Below are 25870 nucleotides of genomic sequence, written 5' to 3'. Positions count from 1 at the left end.
TGCCTTTACAAATACTGAGTAAAACTAAGGATGTATTTTAATTTTTGGCTAAGCTAGCTTATTTTAGAGAAGGATTAGTATTTCTAAAATGTCTATAATTAGGATAAACTCTTGATCAAGTTAAAAAAGCCTTATTCAGTTAAAACTCTTTTTAGAATGTAGTTTGCATTAGTTGATTTTGATCTTTGTATGGAGACTGTGTTGGCAGGGAAGGCCCAGGACTGACTGCAATGGGGGCAGCAGACCCTCGTGCATGGGAGGCAGTCATAAGGTACACATCTGGGCTGGATTAAGGGACAGCTTTGGGAAGGAAGATAGAGAAAGAAGAGATTTGTAGAAGCTGAGAGAAAACTGATTAGGGAACTTTTGCTTTAAAACTTGGGAAAAAACTACAGCAAATTGTTTTGAAATGAATAAAATTAATGAAGGCTAATTGTCTATTAATGGAATTTTGTTATCAAGCTCTCACCTCCACCACTGTGAAACACAACACCAGCTCAGTTAGATTGAAACTGAGTCTCTGATGAATGGCCAGATGTTTTCTGCCAAATAGAATGGATAGTTTCTTCTTCCTCTTCCTTGGTGGTAAAACTAGCTTACATTTCTCTTCTTTCTACACACCAGTTTAATATAATCAAACTTCTAGGGAACAAGAAAAGTCCCTTAGTTTAAGACTTCTAAACATTGTTATTTGATATGATCAATGTGTTGAAAAGTCATCAGAGAAGATGAAGACAGAAAAATTATAAAAAGCTTGTTTCTTTAGGAAGCCTGGTTTAAAAGCATAGATACACAGTCAAATGAAGCAATTTAATTAAAAAAAAAAACCCTGAAACAAATCTAACCTGCTCTCTAAAGAAAGATATCACTAATGTAGTTTGCTAGTGTTTATCTTTTATTTTAAGATTTGTGGTTTTTAGACAAAACACTAACAGAATAATGTAATACATAATTGGGATAATATTTTCAGTTCTTAAAATTCTGGATCATATAGTGAGGAACAGTACATTTTTATTTGCATTATTAATAATGCATTCATATTTGTGACATATTGTCTGTGTGGGGTTTGTTCATGATTTCCACAGCCTGCCTGAACCCTGAACCATCCCATTCACTGCTGGATTTCATTGTGTGATGTTTTGTTGGAGTGGCATCTAGAAGGCCTTCTGTATCCACGTGCCTTTTATTTTGTCATTCAGTTACTGGTGATCTCCTTTAACATCCACATGTGACCTACAGAAGTCCTTCTAACCAGGATCATGCTGTAACTCCATGGCAGTAGCCCCTTGGAAATATCCTGTTTAGGAATAGCTTAAAAGCCCAGTAGCAGAGGAGGCTGCCAACAGAACTTCACCAGTGAAAGACAAGTTGCATTGAGAATAAATAAATTAAAAAAAAAAAAAAAAAAAAGTTAGGGGCTTTCCAGTTAGTGTTCCAAGGAAATTCTTGCATACAATTTTGTTATAGAAGCTTGCTCTGTGCAAAGCCTCTTGCCTTTCTGTGCATTGAGGTATGCTGTTGTTAATATATGATATTAGGATAGTCATGGAGGAACAGTTTGAAAATCTGTTCTTTAACCCCTTTTCAGACTGGTGCCAAATTCCATGGTGTGTCAGTTGGTTTCAGGGGGACTGTACACACATCAGAGTAAGTCTGCTACGTGCACTGAATTTCTTATGCTTTGGAAATTGTTTTCTTAAAAATGTAATGGCCCTGCTAAGTGTGAAGTTCCTGTTTTATTTTCCCTTCCAGTAAGCACTCACCCATGTGCTTAGGGGCTCTTAAAATGCTCTAAACATAGCATGTTGTATTTATGCAGAAATTTTGACATGTCAATTTGTCTTATTGGTTGATGGTGCTTTCTGTTCATTTTTGTTTGTTAATTTTGTTAACATATAACTTTTCCAGAAAATGAAAAGATTTGGACAGGAGCTTTCTATTTTGAGGAAATGAAAACACTTTTCATATGTTCTGGGAAGAGGCTTCAATAGAAACGCCCAAATGGCATGTGAAGTAAATCAAAATAAGTTAAAGTATGCTTCCCAAATATTTGTGTTGGAAAGAATCTACACTTTTTACTTCATAGTGAACATTTCTTTTGTTACTTGGAAAATATATGTTCTAAAAATACTGTGCTGTGAGAATGTTTAGACTTCTGTAAACAAGGGGCATCCAACCTAATATGGCTATTGCAGTATCAAATTGCTGTACCAGGAAAATGAAACAGCTTCACTTTCATTGTTTAGAAATCAATGACTTTCTTCTTGAGACTTCATCATTAGGCAATAATGTTGATGAGGCATAATGGTCATGGAATAGCTAACTTGGAAAATGTTCTGTTCTTCTCAAGTTCTGTTGCTGATTGAGAAAAGCCAGGCCCAGAAAAAAGCTTATAATGATGAAAATTAATCCTGGATTGTGATTCAAGCATAACTAGAACCCAGCTTTTTTGCTCTGTGTGTTTTTTACCAAAAAAAAAAAAAAAAAAAATCCTGGTAATTGCAAAAACTACTACAAAGATATATTGCAGTGTCATATCTAAAAATATTTTTCATGGTCACCATATGCTTTATACTTTTTCAAAGACTCTTACATATATTACTTTTAACTTGCTTTATCTTCAGCATTTTTATCTGAGTAGTAACAATTTGATTGGTTTTAATGGTATTTAGAAACATTAAGATGATAAAAATTCTAAAATTGTGTTAAAATGAAAATTTCCATTTCAAATACCAACACAAGAACGTATTTTATCAGTAATCCTTTTCAGAACTGGCTTAGTTCCTCCCTTTAGGAATTTGTGTTTCTTTTTTCCTCCAGGAAGAAGAAAGACGTATGGCATCTATTGCAGCCAGGAAAGAGGAAGAGAGGAAGCGTGAAAGCCACAGACAGACCTTGCTTAAGGTATTGTCATGGCTGTTCTAAGGTTACTGTAAACCAGTTTACAGCAATCATTTATATCCCTTTTTTGGCTGTAGATATTGTATTATATACCCTAATATGCCTCCATCTATTTTCCCAGCTTCAACAGTGCACTCCATGACTGAAACTCTATTCAGTCAAACATGCAAGGTGCACTTTAGCAGAAAGCCCATGTTGAACCACGAGTGTGATACATGTCAGTGGATGGCAAACTTCATTTTCCTAAATCCAGGCTAAAGTAAAGGACATCTCCAGTCATTTCACATTCCTTGGTCTCCCCTTTCCAGGTGACCACTCTGGTGTTCTCAAGTAGTTTTTCCTTTGTTTCCTCCTGTTGAGTTTGTTCCTTTCTGTGGATAGAGTGCAGGGGCCCTGAGGGCACAGGCAGGCTCCAGCTGTGTCTCTGTCAGCACAACTCTGATCTATCTTATCTCCCAGCCCAGCTGGCCTGCTTGGTGCTGACACACACAGGCAGAAGTGCCCCACCAGGGCAGACCCTGCTGCCCTCCAGAACACTCTTCATGGGCTGCTGACCGCATGGGCTGTGCTCCTGATAGGAGACCAAAGATCCAGAATCTAAGAGTATCTTCATTCCATTTGCTGTGTGAATATCATCATCTGGCTCCAAATCTCTTTTTTTGGAGAAAAAAGTGCCTACTTTTTTTTTGTTGTTGTCAGCCAGTAATGCCCGTACAAACAATCTCCTTCCATTTGGCATTCAAATAAACAAGAAATGTTCATGTCCATATTAAGTTTCCTAGGTAAAATCATATTTCATGAAGGGGATTAGACTGGATTAGTTGCAGGAGGCCATAAGAAGTGTAGCAAACATAGAACTGAAAAATAATAAGACACAAACAGAATGTTAACAGTATGTTAAAAGATGTTTTAAGTATATCAAAACCCCCCAAGAGAATAGGGGTGAAAAATTTTGTGTCCAGTGAATAAGAATATGTTTTGATTTCTTGTATATTTGTATCCTTGTATATTTCTGTTTGATTAAAAAATATTGATATTATAATAAAAGACTTAGATATGGTTTGAGAGGTGGTTTTGGGTTTTGTAAATAGTGTGTTTGTTTGGTTTTGGTATTTCTTCTTTCCCTGCAAGATATTGATGTATTTAAAGTATCTTCAGATTTGAAGTGTTGGTGATAGATCTTAGTAGCATCAAGAAATGGAAAATTAGTAAAGAATTTTCACACATGACATTGTCTCATGCTGTTGAAAGTGTGTCTCTGACTAGAAAAAAAAAGTAGGTATTTATTTGTAGTTCATGTTCTTAATCATTGATGTAATGTTTCCTTGTAGCAGAGAGATTGTTTGTCTTGGTGGCCTAGATTTTGAGGTGCTTTTTGCTAGTGGAAAATTTCCTTAGAAGAAAAAATATTTTTAACACCTGGTGTCATCATTAATCAATTTCAACATTACATTTTAGACTTTATTTTATCAAAGTACATTTCCTATCTTCAAACAGTTAAGTGGCATAACAGTAAAACACCAATATTTTTCATACGATTTGATGATTTTGTAGATTTTCCTTTGTGAATGGGTTGTTATGATTCGGGCTTTTTTCCTGTTCTACACATTTGAACTGAAGGAACAAATATGACATAGATACAATGTCCAGCAAAAAAAGTTGTCAACTATAGGTTTCTTCATAGTTAAATCTGAAAAAAATATTTAGAGAATTATGTTCTGCAATTTTCTTTTACCATCACATTTCTCCAACATTTCTTATGCTATATGAAGTGTAAATGAAATTATAGGCACTCATTCAGTAGCAAACATTTGCTGTTTTCCTGTATGCACTGCATTGAAAATGTTTATTTCACCAATGTCATCTCTTCTTTTTCCCTTGCTGATACTTGTCTGTCCAAACAACAGAATTTCTTCATCTCTTTTTCCAGCTTCTCTTTTATTGCTTCCAACCCACTCTTCTGGGAAAGCTTGAGATGTGCTTTGAAATGTATAGAGAATGTCATTCCTTTCCAACAGTGGTTGAACTTAATATTTACTGGAACAAGAGAAAGTTACTGCTAGCAGAATCTTCACACTTGTAAAGTTTGCTTTATGTAGAAGGAATTCATGGAAGTTTTTGAAGTTCTGTAGGAATCCAGCAGCCCACATCTGAGGGCTAACAAAGCAGTAGAGCTGTACAGTAATTGAGGTTGAGACCCTAAAGCCTTGAGAACCAACAGAATTTTCTAAAGATTGTTGTGATAAAAACCACTGATGATTCCAGCTTCCCTCCCTTCCTGTGACATGGAGCTCGGTCATTGTGGAAGTCTGTAAGTGTAGAGCACTGACCAGAGAGTGTCAAAACTCCCATGGCAAATGGAACATGAACTAGAGTTTTGAGCTCTTTGAAATGGAAAAACTTGCAGAAGTAGCAGTTTCCATGTCCTAAGTAACTTAACTTCATGCTTTCATAAGCTGTGGGTTTATTATGTTACTTTTCTTGTTTCTTTATTTCAAATTTTGTGAAATTATGTGCTGGCACTTATGCAAAATAGCACTAGAACAATGCATTGATTTTAATGCATAACCACCAACCACTGTGTACAGTTTCTTCAATTTGAAACAATTTAAAATGTTTTGCTTGAGCAGCATATTTCAGACCAAACAAATGTGCTGCCCCTGCCCTGTCACGCTCACGGTGTGTCTCGTTTCAGGAAAAGAAGCGGTTAACGATCGGTAACATCGCTCGGCAATGGGAGATCCAGCAGAACCAACTCGCTCTTGAGGCTTCTTTAAACAAAGATAAAGAAAATGAGCCCTGCCAGATCAATGGCAGTGCTGCATATGTGTTTCCTGAAGAAAGCAGGTATTCTATTTGGTGATGCTTTTACCTGTTCAAGTCTTCAGTTTCAGGTTACTGCTTCTCACCACTGAGATCTCACTGTATTTCATTATCAAAAGTACCTTATATGCACAGCAACCCTGGAAAGTTGGCTTACTTTGCTTTTGACCATTAGTAATGAGTAACATGTTTAAAAAGAAATAGAACAGCAACTCATTGCCTAAAGAAGTGCAAGCTAAATTATTATGTGATTTTGCTAAATAAAGGACAACTTCATGTTTACAAGAAATGTTAAATGTGAATTCCTGAGCCTTCTTGAGGCTGTTCATTTCCTTAACAGCTTAGATTGTTGCCTTCAGTTTAAATGAGCAAAATGAAGATGTATGAGCATTATGAAGATTTGTAATCTCTTTGTGTATCAAGAGGTTTCATAGTTGAATTCAGGCTCTTAGTCTGAACTGCTGCATCTTTTATTGGACTGCTTTCACACCCATACAGTGACAGTAGCAATTACCAGACTAAGTTTTATTCTCAAGATTATTTTAGTATTTTTTGGTTTAAAAGATATTATTTTTTGTTTATTTGCATCTAAAAAAGTGGCTATGTGGCCAAAAACCACTGCAGAACTTAATTAGCAGTGTATGCCTTGGATTGGCTAAAACCAAAGTAGCACTTCAACCTTGGCTAGCTTGAGCAAATGCCTGAAAAAATAGTCTGCACAAATTCAATAGCAAGTACAGCTTCCTGCTGTCCCTGGTCAATGCTGCAAATGTCAGGGATGCTCAGGAAGTCTTTGTCTCTCACAAGTAGAACCCATCTGAGTTTCAGTCTTGTGTGGCTAGAACTGGTTCTTATCTCCAGTCAAGTGCTACATCTTTTGAACCCCTTTTTCCTTTGCATTTTTAAATTGCCATCATCTTTTCTATTCTTGTGCTTCCAAAGGTTTCCCCTCAATGCATTTACCCACTGCTTTATTGCCTGCTTGGTTTCTTTGCCATTTAATTCAGTGGTGGTAATCCCTCCCCCATGACCAAGTCAGTGTAACTATGGTAGTTTGACTGTTTGTCTGTTAATCAAAAAATTGCCATTGCTTGAGAAATGATGCTGTTTTGATGTATGTGTTTTATCATAGTGAAGAATTGCAAGATGAGCTACTAAGCAATAAAATTGCAGGTGCAATTCAGAATAGAGAAGTAATTAAAGCCTCACATATGAAGTGGTGGGCTCTCAACATTTTCAGTGGAGTGAAATTTTAGAGTTCTGATTCTTATTGTCAAGAGAACATCAGTCAAATGATTGCTACTAGTCAAAATACTTTAACAAGACTAAGAATGTGGTAAAGAATAAAGTATAAAATAACAATCATCACATAACTTTCTAAACCTGTAATTTGTGCTTATCCTGAGGTCTCTGTACGCTTTAGGTCCAGCCAGATGAGTGTGTCATGTTTGAGGTAGGACAAAAAGAAATCGTTTTCAGGAATACCTGGATTGATTGCTTAATTTAAAAATTGCTCTTGTGAATTGGAAAAGTCACATTATTTGAAAGCAATGCTTGAGTTATTGCTAATGTCCACTTCTACACTTCACATAGCAACCAGAATGTGAAGGCGACATTGCTTAAATAAATAGATTGTTTGAAGCTTGGTTTAGATATCTAAAGCAACACAAAACATGCTAGGTTACCATTCTGAGCTCAAATTTTAAAGCCAATTACTAAATATGAATGGATTCTTTATTTAATTTGACCCCACCACCAACTCAAATACACCCAGACCCTTTCTGCTGAAGAAGTAGAACAAATACAGTGTTACTTGATGGAAGAAGGGGTTTCCAGCCTTTATGTATTTGAACCAGATGGGGTACTGAAAATGAATGAATACTGAGAAATGCCATTGCATTTGACAGTTGAGTTTTGGTAAAAGAAAGGACTGTTACTTGGTAGAGTGATGATATTATTTCAAAATCATCTCATTTATATCACTGTATTTTTATTTCCTCTACAGATCTCTTGATACCATCCTGAGCAGTGCAGTACAAGGCTTGTCTGTTCTGGAGTCTCATTTAGTGGAGGTGGAAGGAGACACTCTTGGCTTGTATGGCTCTGGGGCACTGGAGTGCCTGGATCGAAACTGGAGTGTTCAAACAGCTGGCATTATTGCCACAGTCTCCTTCATGTTCATAGAATTTGATGAAATTGTTCAAGTGCTAGCAAAACTGAAGACAAAATTCCCTAACTGTGTGGTGAGCATGCCTCATGTTTCAGCTTTGAACAGCTATGGAATATGGATTGTTTAAAAGAACCTTACTTTGGCATACCCCCCCCACTAAGTGCTTTCATGTGAATAGATACAGTTAAGAATTGCATATTTTCTTCTGTTATAATGATAACCTTGATACTTAAAAATTAATAATTTAAATTTAGATTTATTTTCAGACTGATTTATATTTCTTCTAATTCCTTTGACCTACCTAATTATTTTTAAGTTGCAAGACTTGTGTGTAAATATAGTATTGTTGTTCTGTACTATTGTTATGAAACCGTGGTATCAGGAAGACTTCATTTGTGTCCAAAGAGCAAATTGCTGATAGGATAAAAAGATGAAGATTAGAAGGAATAGCTGACTAAATCAGCACAGTTAACAAAATTCCTCAGTTCTTGATAGAGAAAAGCAACATGAATGAGAACTCTCTTCAGTTTGTCTCTTTTTTTCTTAGTCATTCAAATCAGTCATTTTAATGCAAATAGTAAAATAGAGATAACAAACATTATCTGAGCAAGCAACTTGTAGCTGAGATTGATTGGCTCTGGAGCTCCCTGCTGCTTCTCAAGATTTTGAGTATAACAAAACTTAATGGTTTAATTGAGACTGATCAATTTGTGGGGAGCTCAAGACAAATTTATCTGTCTTAATGAAGCCATTGTTTCACTGTGGGTGGGGGACAATTTGTGGGTGATAGCAGAATCACAACTTTAAAAAAATTGCAACTTTAAATTTTTATCTTCATCAACCTTTCCCCCTTGCTCTTCCAGCATTAATGCTGTTATGTAGCACACACCATGCTCATAGGAACATTGGTGTAGGGCAGGAATGATTTAGGCCAGCACCCTGTGCCTGAAAAGGGCAGAATATTTTAAAAGTGTGTATTGTTCTTACTTTTATCTGTAGATATTGCAGGTGCTTTACTTGTAGAATTAAAGTAGGCATTGTTTAAGTAGTATCATTGCTTTATGTAACATTGAAAATATTCCTGCTTTAAGTAAAGAATTTAGAAATTGCTTGGGGCTTGTAAGGTTGACATCTCTTAGTATAGGTAATACAGCAGTTGGTTGATACATTGATGTGTTTTGCTACAGAGATCTCAAATGAAATGGGCTCAGTTGCTTCATCAGACACATGAGTGTTACAGTTTGAAAATGGAGTGGCACAGAATAGAATCACTGTGTTCACTCTTTATTGTTTCCTTATTTAATTTGTTGGGGTTTGACTTTCTTTAGCACCTGAAGTTTAAGGAGACAAATCTTGTGGCGCTGCAGCAGTTTAATGCCTTGGCTGAGATGCATCGCATGGAACAGCTGACAGTTGATCCTCAGGGAAATCCAGTTGTCAACTTCACTTTGTGGAAATACTATGTTCTCTTCAGACTGAACCATTTTAATCTGCAGAAGATAAATGGAGAGAAGGTAGCATGGTCTTGCTTCTTATAATTGCTCTTACAGGATAAATTAGTGTTGTTTTAAAAGAGCAGATGAATTCCTAATGAAATGAGCACAACCCTGTCAGTGTCTTCTCGGTCTTAGGGGGAAAAGATTTAAGTAGACTTCACCATGTAATTTCTTGTGCAATTAATACTAAAATTAATAATATTTAGTGAAATTATTATTAAAGAACTGCCCAATTGCACTTGATTTTAAGAAGCACTTTTTAAGGAAATCACAGCACTGACATTGAATACTTAGGCAAAAATGTGTTTGACGGAGTCCTTAGTAGTTTACTGTATATGATTATTTGCAATTGCCAGTGTTACAAAATACCATGGAATCATATTTTCTGCTTTAAGCCTGTTACAGGAAAAGTCTGTCAAATACGTTTTTTAAAAAGTTTTTCTGCTTGCTATGTACAAGAGTTTTAGGGTGCATTTTTTGTTGTTGAGTGAACATTTCGTGTTTAAATAAACATAAAGTTAGGACACTAATATTGTTGTTCTTTGTATACTATGTGTTCCCCTTTACATCAATTGAAATTAAATTTATTCAAGCATATAAACCAGCTATTTTATACTTGGGCTTTGATCATAAAGGGGGTGAAAATAGTTACAATGCAACACAATGTATGAATACACATTCAATTTTAAATGCTAAATAAGTTTAAGAGATGTTATGGAGGTTAATTAGAGCAAAAATAATACACAGCTTTAGTATTTAGATCTGGTATTTTAATTTGGTCATCATCATATGTTTTGGATTAGATATACTTGTTATCTGATCCAGCCAAAGCTGGATGTTGTGGTTTACTTGGTTTTAGTTGTATAAAACATAGATTAGTCACTCAGAAGAGTAAGAGTGGGTAAAGAGCTTAAATGAATTAGCTCACAAGGAAAGGATGGAAATAGGGCTCACTCCAACAGCACAGTATCTTGAAAAGGAAAAAAATATAACTATAGTAATCCCATGGAAAATATAGAATAACTTCAAAATAGTACTTTGCTGAAAAAATGCTCTTCAAATTTGATTTAAAAAAATAGAAAGTTTATTTCTTTTTTTACTTCATCATATTTTCAAAATCTACTAGTGATTCGGATGATAAGCAAATAGATAATTCTTGTGTTTGGTCTTCATGGAGAGAGAAAGTAACACAACTGTTTAAGTAGACTTTTTGTTACAATCTCAAGGTCAACAAATTCAGTCTCTGGGGGAAAACTTTGTATTTAATAGTTCTTGGGGATTAATTTGGTAAATGGAGCACATGTAGCACAGCATGATTTTATGTAGGACATATATCAGATCTTAAATATGTATGACAAGAACATTTTTGTCCTCAACAAACTTTTTCAGCCAGACCACACTACATGAAGATGTGCATACAGAATTTTTTTCTAGTGTCATGAATCATTTGAAAAGTGTCTTAGCTAAGCAGAAGAAAGAGATGAGCTCTGATTGCTGTTTTTCATTACTCTACAGCAGAAGTCATGATGTTCAGCTTTGCAGATGTGTATACCTATTGGATTAACATGAGTAATAAAAAATTCTATTTCAATGTAAAGAACACAACCCCTGAAGTGATTCTCAGACCTTAGATCAGCCCTAAATAACAGTTCCAGATGACAGAAAGGGAAATGTGCATATTCTGCTATTCTGATCATCATTTGTGAGCAGTGTTTGTGGAGACCATATTGTGTTGTCAGCTCTGAGGTACGCAGAGTTGCAAAGTAAAAGCAATATATACTAACTGAATTAACTAAATAAATTGCATCACTGTAGCACTATCAAACTGTAAAAAACTTCTTTAAAAAACTTTTATTTTCTCCCCAGCCTTCCCCCACCATTCCACTTAATATTCCAGGCTAGAAGCTGAGTGTTGGTCTCCCCCTAACAATAATTCTGTGCCCTTGTCCAATTGTTACATTTACTAACTGTGAAGAAGCAAATTGTCTTTATTGAGATACTATATGAAATTCTTCCCAGTGATAGTAATCTCAGATTAATTCTAAACTCAGATTAATTCTAAACTGTCCAGGTTTGAAGTTACCAAGCCCTCCAGAGTGCTGTGCACCCCGTGGTATGGGATAGAGTGTGACAGATGCATCCCTGTGCCTTTGCAGGGCTGCTGGCACAGTCAGTGCCTACTCTGTGCACTTGGCAAGGAGCAGGCATAAAGCCTTACATTTATGTGATACCACCGTTATCATCTTTTTGTGATTAATGGAGCAAACAATGCACTGCACTAAGATAGAGAACATGAGTTTCTGTGAGCTGGAGACTGTATTCAGCATTGCTGTCTCTGTTGACCTGGTCCTTATGCTTCTCTTAACATAAATAAATACATTAAAATCACTTATTTCTCCAGCAGGCATTTCTGCCTGCACTGGGCTTTGTTTCCCTAGCTGCCTTCTGTGCTCTTTGTTTTAGACCTTGCTTCTGTTGCAGACTGTTCAGCAAGGTCATCTACTCCTAGGCTACTAAGTAAGACTTACTTAATTTTAAATGAAAATTAACAACTCCACTGTAAAAATTGAATTGACATTTCTAATTGCCTGATCTGTGTTTTGACTAAATTTACCCCCCTGCATTATGCTATAGCAGTATACTTTAGGCAACTGTAGATTGTATAGTCTCTAAACATTACACAAGAATACAATAAAAATCTGTTAATGTGGATCAAAATTCCATTTTATGCATGCATTTCAATAGCACAGAATACAAAGTTTATCTGGAAGTGCTTAGTAAATATTGTGAGTATTGAAGTGTATTTAATAATGGTTGCTCTCCCAAAGTATGTTATAGGATGAATGGAAATTAAATTTCATCCAGAAGTTAAGAAGTCAATGAGTAAGTTTCATTGTCCAGTGTTACCCAGGTCAGATGGTGATCATAAAGATTGCTTCTGCACTCAGTACAAAGCCAGGAGCCCAGAAACTGTGCCAACAAACTTTTGGCAGTTGAAGTCAGTTCATAGTCTGGCCATCAGGGAGAAACACAGGCCGTGGTCTCCAGAGACTACAAGCCAAGACAAGCAAAAAATAGTAACCAGCAGCACCAAAGAATGAATCTCTTCCACTTTCTTTACGCTTTTCAATTTTGTGTAAAATGAATCCTGAAAATTTTTCAACCATTGAAAGTTAAAGAGCAGCTGGAACTTAATATTGAAACAACAGTATGGTAGACATTTAGAGAAATATAATGAGTGAACACTTATTTTCAGGAGCTGAAAAATACAGAGAAAAATTTTTCCCTCTAAAGCCTCTCTTTTATAAAACCTTTTCCATGATGCTGCCAAAATAAGGGAGTCTGTAAGTTATCTTTTCACATGTGCATGCCCAGAATCTTTCTGTTTCTCCAGCATAGCTTAATCAGAAATTTTCCAGTAGACCTTTTTGTAAATGCATGCAGAATTAATATGTCTGGCCTTCAGAAAATGAATGTAAGGAACCTTTTTAAAATTCCTCACTTCACAAAGACTATCATGAAACACAGGGCAGCATGTATATACATTAAAATATCCAGAATGACAGGAAATAAAACAAGCACCAGTACCCCATCTGGTTTCTTCTAAAATACATTTAAAGTGCCAGTAGAAGCAAGTCTATGTTTTGAAGGTGTGCCTGCAACAGATCTGTGTGCAGTGTTCTATATAAAAAATTTCAGTTAATTCTTAATGTACATATGTTATGAAATATAAATGTGCTAATTTTGAAATGTAATTTTTTTCTTTTTTCTCCTCTTCCCACTGTCTCACAGGTTACTGAAAATGACATTGTAAAGGCAGAAAGGCTCTTTGGCATCCTGGCATATGTGGCATCTTCAGAGCTGCCTCATTACCGCATGCTTTCATTATTTGGAGAATCCAGGTAAAATACAAGAACAGAACTGGAGTTTGTCCAGAACGTGTTGTTTAACTCTTTTGCACACTGTTATAATAACTTCATTTTAAGTAAAAAGATGAAAATTTCACAAATACCATCTTCTAGAAGACAGGTCCTCTGCATAATGCACAGGTGTTACCAACTCTGGTCTATGTAGCCAGAGGCTTTCCCAGACCTTGTATGAAGTCTGCTGAGGAGATGAAAAGGAATGTGCACACAAATGAACTGCATGTTCAATTCTGCATTTGTACTGGGATTGCTGAAGACTTGTGGACCTTCATGATGAGAACTGGTTATTTAGTGGGTATTTTATAGTGGGTAATTAATGGTTAACAGATTTAAGAGTTGTAGTGTAAAAGAGGCTGCCAAACCCCCCTATTTTTAGTCTTCTATAGAAGACTATGCAGAAATACTTAATAAAAGTTAAAGCTGCAAGACTTCCTATTTAGGAGATGCTATGTGATATCAGAGTCAATTGTTTAGAGACAAATTAATGAAGGGACATCTAGAGTCATATGTAATTAAATAACTTGAGGATGCAAAGTACTTCAAAGCTCAAAAATGTATGTTCAAAAGGAGAACCCCCCTCACAATAGCTAGAAACATATGCACTTAAAAGTTTTTGATAATTAGGATTGTAAATCTCATTTCACAGGAGGAAGCAATTCCATTATCTGCTGGAGGGAAAGGGAAAGAAATCTGGGGTTGGGAGTGAGGAAAGTGGTGATAACAGAAGAAGTGGAGGGGAAAGCACAGCTCGAGCAACGCTGAATTACATGACAAAAGATTTTCATATGGAAAAGCTTGAGGTAAATATATCATTACAAAATATTTACATTTTCCTTTAGGTAACCTTAGGCTACTGCTCTTTGAATTATCTGTATGTCAAGTTTCAGTTGTGCTATTGAGAATGGTGATTTTAAAAGATCAGTGCTTAACGTATTTACATATCTGATTTTATCTAACTGATCTTTTCCCCTAAATACTGGAAAATGTTCAGTTTCTGTCCTTGGTGAAGTGATTCCTGAACAATGCCACAGTCTCAGAAATACATTCTCACCTACAAGCCATATGGAGTGAACACAATTTTTTGGGAAGAAAAATGTATATTGCGCATGTTCAATTTTCCCTGAATGAATTGGTGAAGAACACCTTCAGACAACACATGAGATGGTTCAGGCTGTAGTAACAAAAAGCTGCTTCCTAGCTTTTAAGTGAGCTACAGGAAAATAAATATATAAGCAAAGTACTAGGTTTAATTATTAGTAAAATTGCAAGCTGGCTTGTTTCAGACAAGGGCATCAGTCACGCTTGTTTTAGTTTGTGGTTTTGATCTGCTCACTCTTTTGCTTGGGCAGAGGGGAATTGTTCCCAGGGAGAATATGATTTTTTCAGCCACAATCTCTCTTCTGAGCAATCATCATGACTTCTAACTGTAGGCACTCTGCTTCCCACATTTGTCCCATTGTTTGCTTTTTGATTTTGTGGAAATATGTAAATCCTGTAGTGCAAGAAATTAAATCAAATTCAGTAATCACTGAATCTTTTATTCCATTGTGGTTTTATTATCTAAGATCCACAGCATAAGAAGGAGACCATGACTGCATGTGTGGAGGGTTTAAATTAAATTAAGAAAACATTTTAGCCTCAAAAACAGTGATAGCTCTTAAATCTTTGAATGGCATGGAGAAGACAGTGAAATATTTCTGTTGTCCTTTACCATGGAACCAGCCCTATAATAAAATAAAATAGAGTAAGCTTAGTATTTGTACAGTCCATTAAATAAATGTGTTGTTTTCTCTTCCCAGTGCAGCAATTCCCCTTTGTCCTTTGCTGTAGCATTGTGCATGTGGCAGCAGGTACTACAGGGTGTCACAAGATTATGTCCTGGAAAAAGGACTCCTTCCAGGTCCCCAGCAGCTGTAACCTTCACAAATGTGACACTGAAGAAGTGTATTGCTAAAGATGACAGTCTTGAGTCTTTGATTAATAATTTGGAGTTTTAGCTGAAACTGCTGGAAAGCATTTTCTCACCTTTATTAGTCATTAAAAACTTTTGTTTTGGTGGCCTGAAGCATGATCTAACATTTTTAACACTGCTGCCATTCAAGCTAACTAGATATTTAGCTCCAATATAACTTACTCTTCAAAGCTTAAGGCATTTTATAGAAACTTTGCTGAATCAGGGATTAATACAGTTTGAGTTATTAAAATGCAGAGCTAGTAGTTGCACAAAGCATAGTATCTTTTTATTATTTTTGAAAGTTCAGCTTACTTCAGTATCTAATGTAATACACATTAGGAACCAGCACTTGCCAGAGTGACTGTGGCAAAGGATGAGTACTGGGATGGTTTTCTATGACAATCTTCTTGTTAGGGCAGGTAGAAAACTATCTACTTTTCAACTGTTGTACTATAAGGATGAAATTCTGGGAAGGAAGAGAAGGAAAAGTAGTTTAGTGTTTAATAATTTCTGTAAATTTTCCCTGCTATGCCAGAAAGCAACACAAATTGTAATGCTGTTAACAGGTATTTATATAATTACTTGAAAATTAATTTCAGATAAATTAATTACTTAATATAGTATGAACATTATGAATACATTAAGGTTCTGTGGCTACACTCATAAAAGCCTGGACATAGACCCTGAGCCATGCAACTTAGAACCAGGGGGAGAAAGTACACAACAGCATCTGCCAGCTAATTGTTATGTTCTTTAATTCATTTGATTTTTTAGAGGGTTTTTGTGGATTTGCTCTGGTTTAATCTTTTTTTCCTTTTTTTTAATACATTGTGTAATTTTTCTCTCATGCAGGAAATCAAAGAAAGAAAAACATTTTGCCAGACATACGTTGAGAACTTAGTGAAAGAAGCAGCTGACATCAATATGAAGAATGAATCCTTGCAGAAGCTCTGGCCTCAGCTGTTCATTGAGCTTGTCCGAGATGCAGTGCTGGAAATCCGCAATAAAAACTCCTACATGAAACTCTGCCTCCAGAGGATCACTGAGCAGAAACAGTAGAGTCCAGGCTTTTGGTTCACTATTCTCTCTTGTTTTACAAACTTAAACCAATAGAATATGAAATTCTCATCACTAGGGCATACTTCACTTCCTCCCCTCAAAAGGATGCCTTTAAATCTTAATTAATTCTTATTCGTTTTGAAATGAAAGTTTGCTTTCATACTGCTTTACCAATGCTTCCTTGGCTATCTGAAGTGATAGCAAAGAAATGACTTGGTGATTGTTTTACTAAGTTCTTGTTTATTATTTTCTGCTACCCTTGATTCTGTAGTGCTACAGCATTGATTTTTAAGGAACAAATTTACAAAGTTTGCCTTATTTTTATTGAACACTTTTCAATTGTCACTTTTTTGACTGCTGCTGTTTAAAAACCCCAAGAATAGTAGCTAAATTTTTTATGACCAGAACCTAATAAATTATTTTACACCCTGAACTTGATGAAGACTTATTATTATTGTTTAATTTGTCAGATTATAGAACACTTTTGCACATGAGAGTGCTCAGAATGTTGACATTTAATCAGCCTAATTCTCAACTGGACAAATTGCCCAAACCTAATTTCAAATGTTTTTTGTTAATGTTGTTAAGGTTGTGTAAATTGTTATAGGTAAAATATGATTCCAGGGTGTTCTCACTTGAGCTTTATTTTTATTTTGTTAAAATATGTTAGTATAATTTATTTTGTTTCTTGATTACTAACTTATTAACTTCTGAGGTTTGCCAAGATCAAATGAGCTAAAATGCATGCATTACATTTGGTAGGGAGACTGATAACTGCTATTCAGTTGTAATTCATTTCTGTGACTCTGTGAAAATTTCATATTATCAATAAAAATAAATTCTTCACTTTTACCTTTCACAGATACTATAAAGAAGTACTGTGTGCAAAGAAAAGACTTAATGCTGCATGAAGAGATGAGACAACACTTGCCCCAAAATCACCTGAAGGGGCAGAACAACCCCCCATTCCATAGTACAGTAACTGCCACAATAAACAGCTTGTCAGCTCCTGTCCAGAAATTGAATCTAGGAAGCCTTAGCAAGTCCAGCTGATTGCCATGGATGGCATTCAGATGCAGGTAGAAATTTGTGCCATTTAAATTTAAAGTTTTAGTTCCATTGTACCTTAACTAAAACAATCCAAAACCTTTGTGCATTTTATACTTAATTAAAAGTGTTCTTATTTTACTTGGGCTCATTTATAAAAAAGAAACTAAAGAAAACTTCCTGCAAATATTTCTATGACTCAAAGGTAAGTTTATTTTTAAACTGTATCTAGAAGGTATTTTCTGTCAAAGCAGAGATGCAGATACAGTTTAATGTGTTTTTATGGCCAGAAAATCATGGAAGGTTTGGGTTGGAATGAACTTTAAAGACCATCTAGTTCCAATGCTCTGCCAGAGGCAGGGACATTTTCCACCAGACCAGATTGCCCAAAGCCCTGTCCAGCCTGGCCTTGGACACTTCCAGGGATGGGGCAGCCAGGGCTTCTCTGGGTAACCTTTGCTGGGGCCTCACCACCCTCACAGGAAGAATTTCTTCCATATATCCAATCTAAATCTTCCCTCTTTCGTTTCAAGCCATTCCCCCTTGTCCTGTCACCGCATGCCCTTGTTCCAATGCCCTCTCCAGCTCTCTTGGAGCCCTCATGGGCACTGGAAGGTGCTTTAAGGTCTCCCTTAACTCTTGTCCAGGCTGAGCAGACCAAGCTCCCTGAGCCCTGAGTGAGTACAGGAATTAAATGGTCACAGGTGTTTTGGAGAGTTCAGCCTGCTTGCATTCAGGTCATGTTGGTGCATCTGTGTTGTCTGAGGGAATCCGGTTTCAGAGCATGTGATAGGTTAGCAGTGATGTGGGTACATCACTGCTAAATGCAATTTTCCACTTGGTTCATGTTATATTTGCTGGTTTTCAGTCTGCAGAATGCAGTGGAGGTTAAGTCATTTAAATTCTAGGGGAGTGTTAGAATTCCTGGAGAAACTGCTCCAGTAGTTGATAGAATTTAATAGAAACAATCACCTATCTGGGCTGTTTGAGCTGCTTCATGGAATTTATAATAAGATTAGTTTGTTTGGTGGGATTTTTGTTTCCTTTCCATTGGAAAATTGCACCCTCGAGTTTTATAGTGCATTTTATTAAAGGAACAAATTAGGGCCCTGCAAAATGTGAGAAAAGGAGAGTTTACATTAGAGAAACAGCCAGTGTAGAAATGATCATGCAATAGGTTTTTGGATCTATCATTTTCTTTACATAATTTCTGTGCCAAGTGGGTGCATGAAGCAATTCCAGCTTCTGCAGGGGGACAGAAAGCTCAGCAGCTGTGTGGAAGTGCAGAGCTCTCCTGATGATGTTGCTGGAACAGATGGGCCCCTTTTGAATCAGATTCAGCAGCAGTAAAAGAGTGGAAAAAAATGTTTTAAGAAGGTTGTATTGGTCTAGAGGAACAGGAAGTCCTCCATGGGAAAATCAAGAGAAAAGCCAGACTTTCTGATATTGAGTCTTTAGAAGCATAATCCTGGTTTGATGCTTTAAGGTAGGATCTTGAAAAAATGAATCAGAGGGTATTGATGGGGAGTTGTAGGAACATCTTAAAATGCTCTGTATTCCCAGTGGTCTGTGAGTGCTGCCAGTTTGGACTCTTTTCACTAATAGCAGCTGTTTCATAACAGGATTGCTAAATGGCTGAAGTGAGGGTAGGTAGGCAGCTATTATAAATGAAGGAAAGATTAATGTTGGGCTCATAACTTCTTTTCACATAAAACCAGTAGAAAAAAAAAGGAACTTACATTTTGACTAATTCTTTTTAGGAAACAAGTGATAAATTAAAGTGATGTTAGGTCTAAGAATACATAGAATTTTCAGCAGATGGAGGATCTTAAAATTGTTAGCATGCTAGATGTTGTTTTTGTGGTTACCCAAATAATTTCTTAATTCATAGAGACTCATGAGGTACATTCCTGTAGTTGCTTAGTACCTAAACATTTGAAGGTCATATAAGCAGCAAATTCTTAAATGTTCTGAAACTTAAGTGCCACACATAGGAACTTTCTATGGCTACAGATGCAAACTTATGAGTTAAAATAGCAATTGATATTGAAGCTGGGGAACCTTTTAATAAAACTTCCAGTCTGAAAGCAGTTATTGCTTTCTTCTTCAAAAGCCTTTAAATGTTGCATAAAACCAAATTTTGATGTTGTTAATATTTCACTGATATCCCATCCAAAGTAAACTGTGATCCTCTTCTGTAGCCTGACTTCTGCACAAGACAGGAACTATTACTGTAAAATATCTGTATGTTAACTAGAAATCACCTTGAGGGTTAAAAAGATACTGTTCAAATGCTTTGGAAACTTTTTGGGTTGATTTTTGGATTATTTATGCAATTTACTTCTTTCCTGAGACAAATTTCTTCTGTGTCCAGCCAAAAGCAGATAATGATGTAGGATATTTTGTTTAGTTTCAGTTTAGCTGTTTCACACACGAAGGCCCCATTATGTCATGCAGAGTCACTGTTTGTTACACAACTGAAATTTGATCTTCACTAAGGAGACTGATGAGGAGCTGTATTTTGTACATTCCTTCTAATACAGAATCTGAAAAAGTAATAGAGCTGCATATTTGCTGCCACACTGGGAGAACAAATTCACTTGATGCAAACCAAAAGCTGATGCTGTCAGGTAGGAGGAAAAAGGTACTGGGAAAAGGTTTTAACTAAGCATAGAAGTGCCACTGCCACACTGCCTGGAACCAAGGGACACATCTGAATCCAGAAACAGCTGAAAAGTGTTTTCCATTATAGAAAAGTGAATTATCTTCTTCCACTGCTACAAATGTATTTTTATAAAGTAAACTACACAAAATAATGGCAATAATAAGAAGGTTAACCTGTTAAAACAGATCTGCACATGAAGTTAGGCTACTGTGGAAACAATAGTGACTCCACAATCTATGTATACATTCCATAATTTCAGGGAAAGTGTATCCTTTTTTAACCAGAACTATGGGCTGTAAAAGTGAAAATGATGTTTCCAATTTCTGCTTTTTATCACAGTGACACATCAGGATGAATTGGGTTTTGTTAGCTGCTTTATTTAAAGAAGCTAAGGCAAATATTTGCTATTTCTTCTTATTATGTCATAGTCATAAATATGTGATTTAGATTGGGAGGTCAAAATCACAACAGCAGCTATTTGGTTTGATTGAGAAAACAGACTGCTTGGATGTTTTTTTGTTTCCATATCACACAAACTCTGCTACATCTTGAAACCCAGTTCCAGTGAAATTATTTTTCTTTTTAAGTTGGAGGCATCAGATTTCAGAGATTTGTTAAGTCTTGGTGTTTTGCTACCTATGTATAGAACAAGGAGTGGGAAGGAGGAGACAGGCTATCACTTCGTTCTACTGTCTGATAAGGTGGCTTTTACTCTAAAGTGAATATAAATTGATTTATTTTTGCATGCAAATAGGAGTTAGTGTGGGCTATGCCAACTTGAGACAATCTTACAGAAAGCTGAGAGGGAACTGCTTACACACATCACCTCAGAGCTGGATTTGCTTGAGCATGAGCTAAAAAGCTGAATCTAAGGGACTGTTTATTCAACAAAAGTATTAACTTTGTTGGCAAGCTTTGCTAGGCTTCTGCTCTCGGGGGAAGAAGGAAAAGCTCATCTGGAGGAACTCTTGTCTCTGTTTGCTGTGGTGAAAACAGCATTTCTTTACAGGCTGTCTGTTGAGCCTTATATGCCATACTTCTGTACAGATGGAGTGGACAGACATTTCTGCTTATTGTATCAAACATAAGGAAACACTGGTGAAGAGCTGAGAAGTCTTAATGGGGGAAAAAATGACTCTCTTCAAATTTAAGTTATGTGGTTTTGGTGGGGTTTTTTTTCAGTTATGGATAGATATGTTACATGCAGAAACAAATTTGACTGATGTAAGTACACTGAGTGTATGAAAAAGTAGAAAACTGAAAGTTGGAATATTTATAACAAATCCAGGATTAGAAGCACCCAGCATGCCCAGGAAATGGGTTTATACAAGGTAACCCCATTGTCCTTACTACTGATACACTGGCTTGAGGAGGCCCTTATGGGTAGTAGTTCTATCCAGTTTTTTGGAAAATCCAGACTGATGGCTTCCTGATTGCTGTGGGCTTTGGTTGATGGGTGCACTATAAAATAATGTGATCAAGACAGAATAATCATATTTCTTGGTGATGAATTGTGTTGGTTAATGGCATGACAATTCTTAATCCCGTTTTTGTTGCCATTTTTCCCAATTCGGTAGGTACTTGCATACTAAGGAAAATCTTGTGTGCAATCTTCATTCTCATAGAGTGCATGGCATGTGGTGTATTACTACATCCATAACTTAGAAATTTTCCACTTTCAAATTATTCCTTTCACTTCTGTTTGAGTTATATGGGTATTCTAGAGGTTAAAAGTTGCAATTAGCAATATTCCATTTTGCACTTAACAAAACTGGAACTTTTAATGAACACTGTTCAGGTCATAAAAAAAGTGCATTCCTTCTGGAATTCTAGACATGGATAGCATAAACAGCATTAACCTTTTCAAAACAGTAAGAATGATAGCTTTCAAGAGTAAAGGTAATAATGCAAAGCCTTTGTGTATGTAGTATTGAGCACTTGACACTTCAGCACAGGAGAAGATGTCCCAGAATGATAATGGCTGCCATCTATTTATAAATGTATCATTAGACAAGAGATTGTAAAGTTAATCCTGACTACAGTGGTGAAGAAATTGTGGCTGTGAATGTGATGTTTGTCCTACATGCTCACTCGTCTAGACATCTTACTTGGTCATGCAAATAACAGTGGTCACAACCAATAAAAGAAATCATTGCAATATGTGGAGAAGCTGTGACTTTACAGTGATAAAAAATGCTGAGTTCATTGATTAGCTATTATACGACACTTAGACATTATACTGTGATACAATATGTGCTGTGGTTTGTGTTCTAGTTGGATATGTAGCACATTTGCTGCCTATTTGCATTAGGCTTCAATGATCTATGCTTCCTCATAAAATAATCATTCTGAAGAGTGATGAAAGAAGCACAGAGTACAGCTTTTCTCAGTTTCTAACTCAGCACTGACAATAGAGTCTATTTGGCTATATTTGGCTTCATACAACTCTTGTATCCTGGATAAATTCCTCGTGTTAGAGCTCTCAGAGTCATCTGACTGAAGCTGAGTGTAGTCCCCTCTGTAATGCAAAGTTTAGATTCAAGCTGACACACTGCTGAAGAGTCTCAAAGGTATTTGCATTGAGTTATGTTGTTTATTAGGATGCACAATCAAAACAAGAAAATCCAAACTAGATAACCTATGTGAGCTAAAACCTTTGATGCTGTTGGAGTTGTTGCAAGATTCCTAGTCATTTGAGTAAGAATTTTTTTATATATATGGTGATGACTGTTGTGTCTTGGGTCTCAGATTAGAATCTCATTTAGATTAGAAACTCCTCTAGATTCTGTATTGCCTGGAGGACAATAGACACTTCTACAGTGTAGAACATCTGATTTATTTTAGCTGTCTGTTTTTTCAATGTAGTGGAGTTGTTCTTTCTTTTTTTTCTTTCCCTGTTAAAGTTGTGGATGTAGTCTTCCAGATATTGATGTCTGCAAAAGCTTGGCCTTGTACTGACCAGCTCCATCCTTCCCACATCTGCCTCCCTGTCTTGTGATTCAAACCAGAATATTCTTCTAAGGCAGTCAGAGCCCACAGAAGCAGCCCACTTAAACATGAACACAAGTGTTCTAGTTGGACTGGGGGGTAAAATCTGAGTGTCCTAGACTTCCAAAATGAGAACTGCATGCCTCAAGTCATGCTAGACTTCACTGAGATCTAGATCAGGAAATCCTTTTGTCACATTTGAAGAGACCTTGAGGGCTGGCCCACAGGTTCTCTCCTTTGCTGATTTGAATGCATTTATTGCCAAAGGGGAGAGTGCCATGTGGACAGGGTGGGAGACTGAATTGGAGCAGACATTGTTAGGCAGTAACAGATAACTGCTTTTTCACTCAAAGCAGTGCAATAGCATATGGCTGTGAGCAGTAAAGTGTTGCAAAACATGTTAAATGTTTTTGGTGACAAGCCAGAAATACATGTGTTAAACATGTCAAAATAACCAAGATATCTCATTTGTTAGACACAGCCATTTCTCTGGTGCTGAGCTCACTGGTTGCAAGGCAGCTGCTGTCTCTTGTACAGAGATTGTTACGTGCTGGGCAACTGTGAAAAAAGTAGGTCATTTGCAGATAATATGGGTGTTCAAGTTGTTGAGCAGATTCTTCTGATACATTCTGCAGAGTATCATTCTCAGTATTTTCAGATTTATTTAGAAGAAAAAATGCTTCAGAGATGTGAAGGATCCTTAAGCTTTGTTGTTAAGATTGTTTTTTTAATTGCATGAATGTGTGTCATTGAAGAAGAGAAGAAACCAAAAAGAAACCACAGGTGGTCTGACAAAATTGTATTATTTGCTCTTTCTTCTTTGTTGGTACTGAACTTTTGCCCTTGTTTGATGATGCTGGCTGTAGCTCACTCAGGGATTAACTATAGTCTGTGTCAGGAAAGTACTTTAATAGATGGAGGTGTGCTCAGGGCAGTTTCCAAATACAGTCAACATATGTTGCAATCTAAGATTAGTAATTTTTCACAATGTGAGAATTTCACACCTTCCATCAGCACCTCACTTCAACAAACTTTGTCCTGTTGCAGGGAAAAACTAGCTTTTTGATAATGTGCATCTCAGTATGTGACCTATGAATGTGTTAGATGTCTTTCTGTGCAGCAGATGAGTGTCAATTGTAAAGATTCTCATGTTAAGAATATTTAGTGTAAGACATCTGTGGACCTTTACTACTGACTAGCTCTCAGTTTTTATTCCAGAAACTCCTTATGAAGTACACGGTCAAATTCCTCCAAACTGGTATTCAGAGGAGATGGTAAGATAAAAAGCCATGGCTCAAAGAGGATCATCCCCTCATGACCTACATTTTAGCAGAAGCAAAAGTGAAAGAAAAACCTTTGGTTGCATTAGATAGCTGCTAATGAGCTGACAAAGGTGTTAGGGCAGCCAGGTGCTGTTTATCTCATCTGTACTGTGTATTAAGTGTTGGGCAGCTACACAGAGTGAGCAGTCTTGTGTATTTTTAGAGGTGTGAGAACTGTTAGGAGAGGCCAAATACCGAATTTCCCCTCCATACTCACTTAAGAGACTCTCACTCTCCCCACCCTTTGTTTCCAAGCTGCAGTGTATTCTGTCGTTATTTAAGGAAAACGCTGTCACCATTGCTTGTGGCTTCAGTGTTTGGCCCACAGAAGGCAGGCACAGGCAGCTTTTCCCTTTTCCCAGCCTCTGCAGTGGGGAAGAGCCAGAGGGAGGCTGTTGCTTAAGTGCCATTAGTTATTGGTGTAGAGCTGGAGTGGCGTGACTGTGTTTGGTGGAGAGGTTGAGAGGAGTGCTGGAGGTACAGGTATTATTTTTCTCAGTCTGGAGAAAAATAATTCTAGCACATGGAATTCAGTGGGATTTTTTTTTCCTGGCTCTTATTGCTCTGATTTCAACTGAGCCAGCAGATGAGAGAATCCCTAACTTGTCTGCCACTAACACAGACTTCATTAACCAGCACATTCACCTGTAACAGTCACAGGTCATGTGTATTTACTTTCATTTTATAAACTAGTTTGTCTTATGTCCTAGGGAGAAATCAGGCTGCTGTTTTGGGGTCTTTTTTATTGCTCATTACACCTATAGCATGTGTGGAATTTGTGATAGATAAAAAGCACTGAAAGTAAGTATTTTTGTGTGAGCCTATGTGCTAAATATTTAATATCTCTCTGAAAAATTTGTTGATTTGGAGGAGTCTCATACTCTTGATTTCTTCATACACATTTGTTTCAGAATGTTATCAATTCAATGATTCTTAATCAGAAACATTTAGAAATCTACAAGATTGCCAAGTTTGGCTTTTGGTTTTGCAGCATGTTTTGTTTTTTTTTTTTTTAATGACAGTTTACAGTACAGTTAAAAATCTTGCAAACTTTAAGTAGGTTCTTGGAATTTGTATTTAGCACCTCAAATAAAAGTTATTTCAAAATTTTGGATGAAATTTTTTCATCACTTTTGGAGAAAGCTTTCAAAGGTTTATTTCCTTAACTGTTGAAAAGGCAGCTTTGTGATGTGCTCAAGACTACTTTCATGAAGTACATTTTTTCAGAAGTATTTACAGAATGTTCTAGAGATTAACTTGGTGACTATAACTGTTTCTCTTGCTTTAATTTTGGATGAAAGCACTATGATGTCAGATGCTGGTGGACTTTCCTTTGTTCCAGCATTGTGTGATGACATCAGTCTCCACATCAGAGACAATTAGAGCTTAGTGGTACAACACGTTCTTGGCAGGACTTGTGACACTGGGATCAAGGTTTTGGCAAGGGCAAACTCCAGAGTGATCTCCTGGAAATGATTCTTGGAAAATCCGTGATTCTTGGAAAATTTACATCTACTTT

The 25870-nt window shown here is 36.5% G+C and overlaps 1 protein-coding gene across 2 annotated transcripts in view; it reads left to right on the top strand.

Moving 5' to 3' along the window:
* LRRC49 (leucine rich repeat containing 49) overlaps positions 1 to 17517 on the top strand; it is a 40687-nt gene extending 23170 nt beyond the window's left edge. The window contains exons 10-18 of one of the 2 annotated variants that reach the window (XM_071441663.1): positions 1589 to 1647; positions 2821 to 2904; positions 5597 to 5748; positions 7730 to 7967; positions 9223 to 9408; positions 13183 to 13292; positions 13963 to 14116; positions 16123 to 16325; positions 17192 to 17517. In XM_071441663.1, coding sequence (XP_071297764.1) covers positions 1589 to 1647; positions 2821 to 2904; positions 5597 to 5748; positions 7730 to 7967; positions 9223 to 9408; positions 13183 to 13292; positions 13963 to 14116; positions 16123 to 16325; positions 17192 to 17240 — 1235 coding nt within the window. In that variant the 3' untranslated portion in view covers positions 17241 to 17517. The remainder of the gene's footprint in view (positions 1 to 1588; positions 1648 to 2820; positions 2905 to 5596; positions 5749 to 7729; positions 7968 to 9222; positions 9409 to 13182; positions 13293 to 13962; positions 14117 to 16122; positions 16326 to 17191) is intronic. The other variant, XM_071441662.1, reaches the window with a different exon arrangement.
* Positions 17518 to 25870: the final 8353 nt, after the last annotated feature.

This window comes from Agelaius tricolor, unplaced genomic scaffold (genome assembly GCF_023055355.1).
Source record: "Agelaius tricolor isolate 1412-34295 unplaced genomic scaffold, bAgeTri1.0.p SCAF_16, whole genome shotgun sequence".
Lineage (NCBI taxonomy): Eukaryota > Metazoa > Chordata > Aves > Passeriformes > Icteridae > Agelaius > Agelaius tricolor.
Note: the sequence above shows the minus strand (reverse complement) of the source record. Positions and strands in the feature narration are given on the sequence as shown.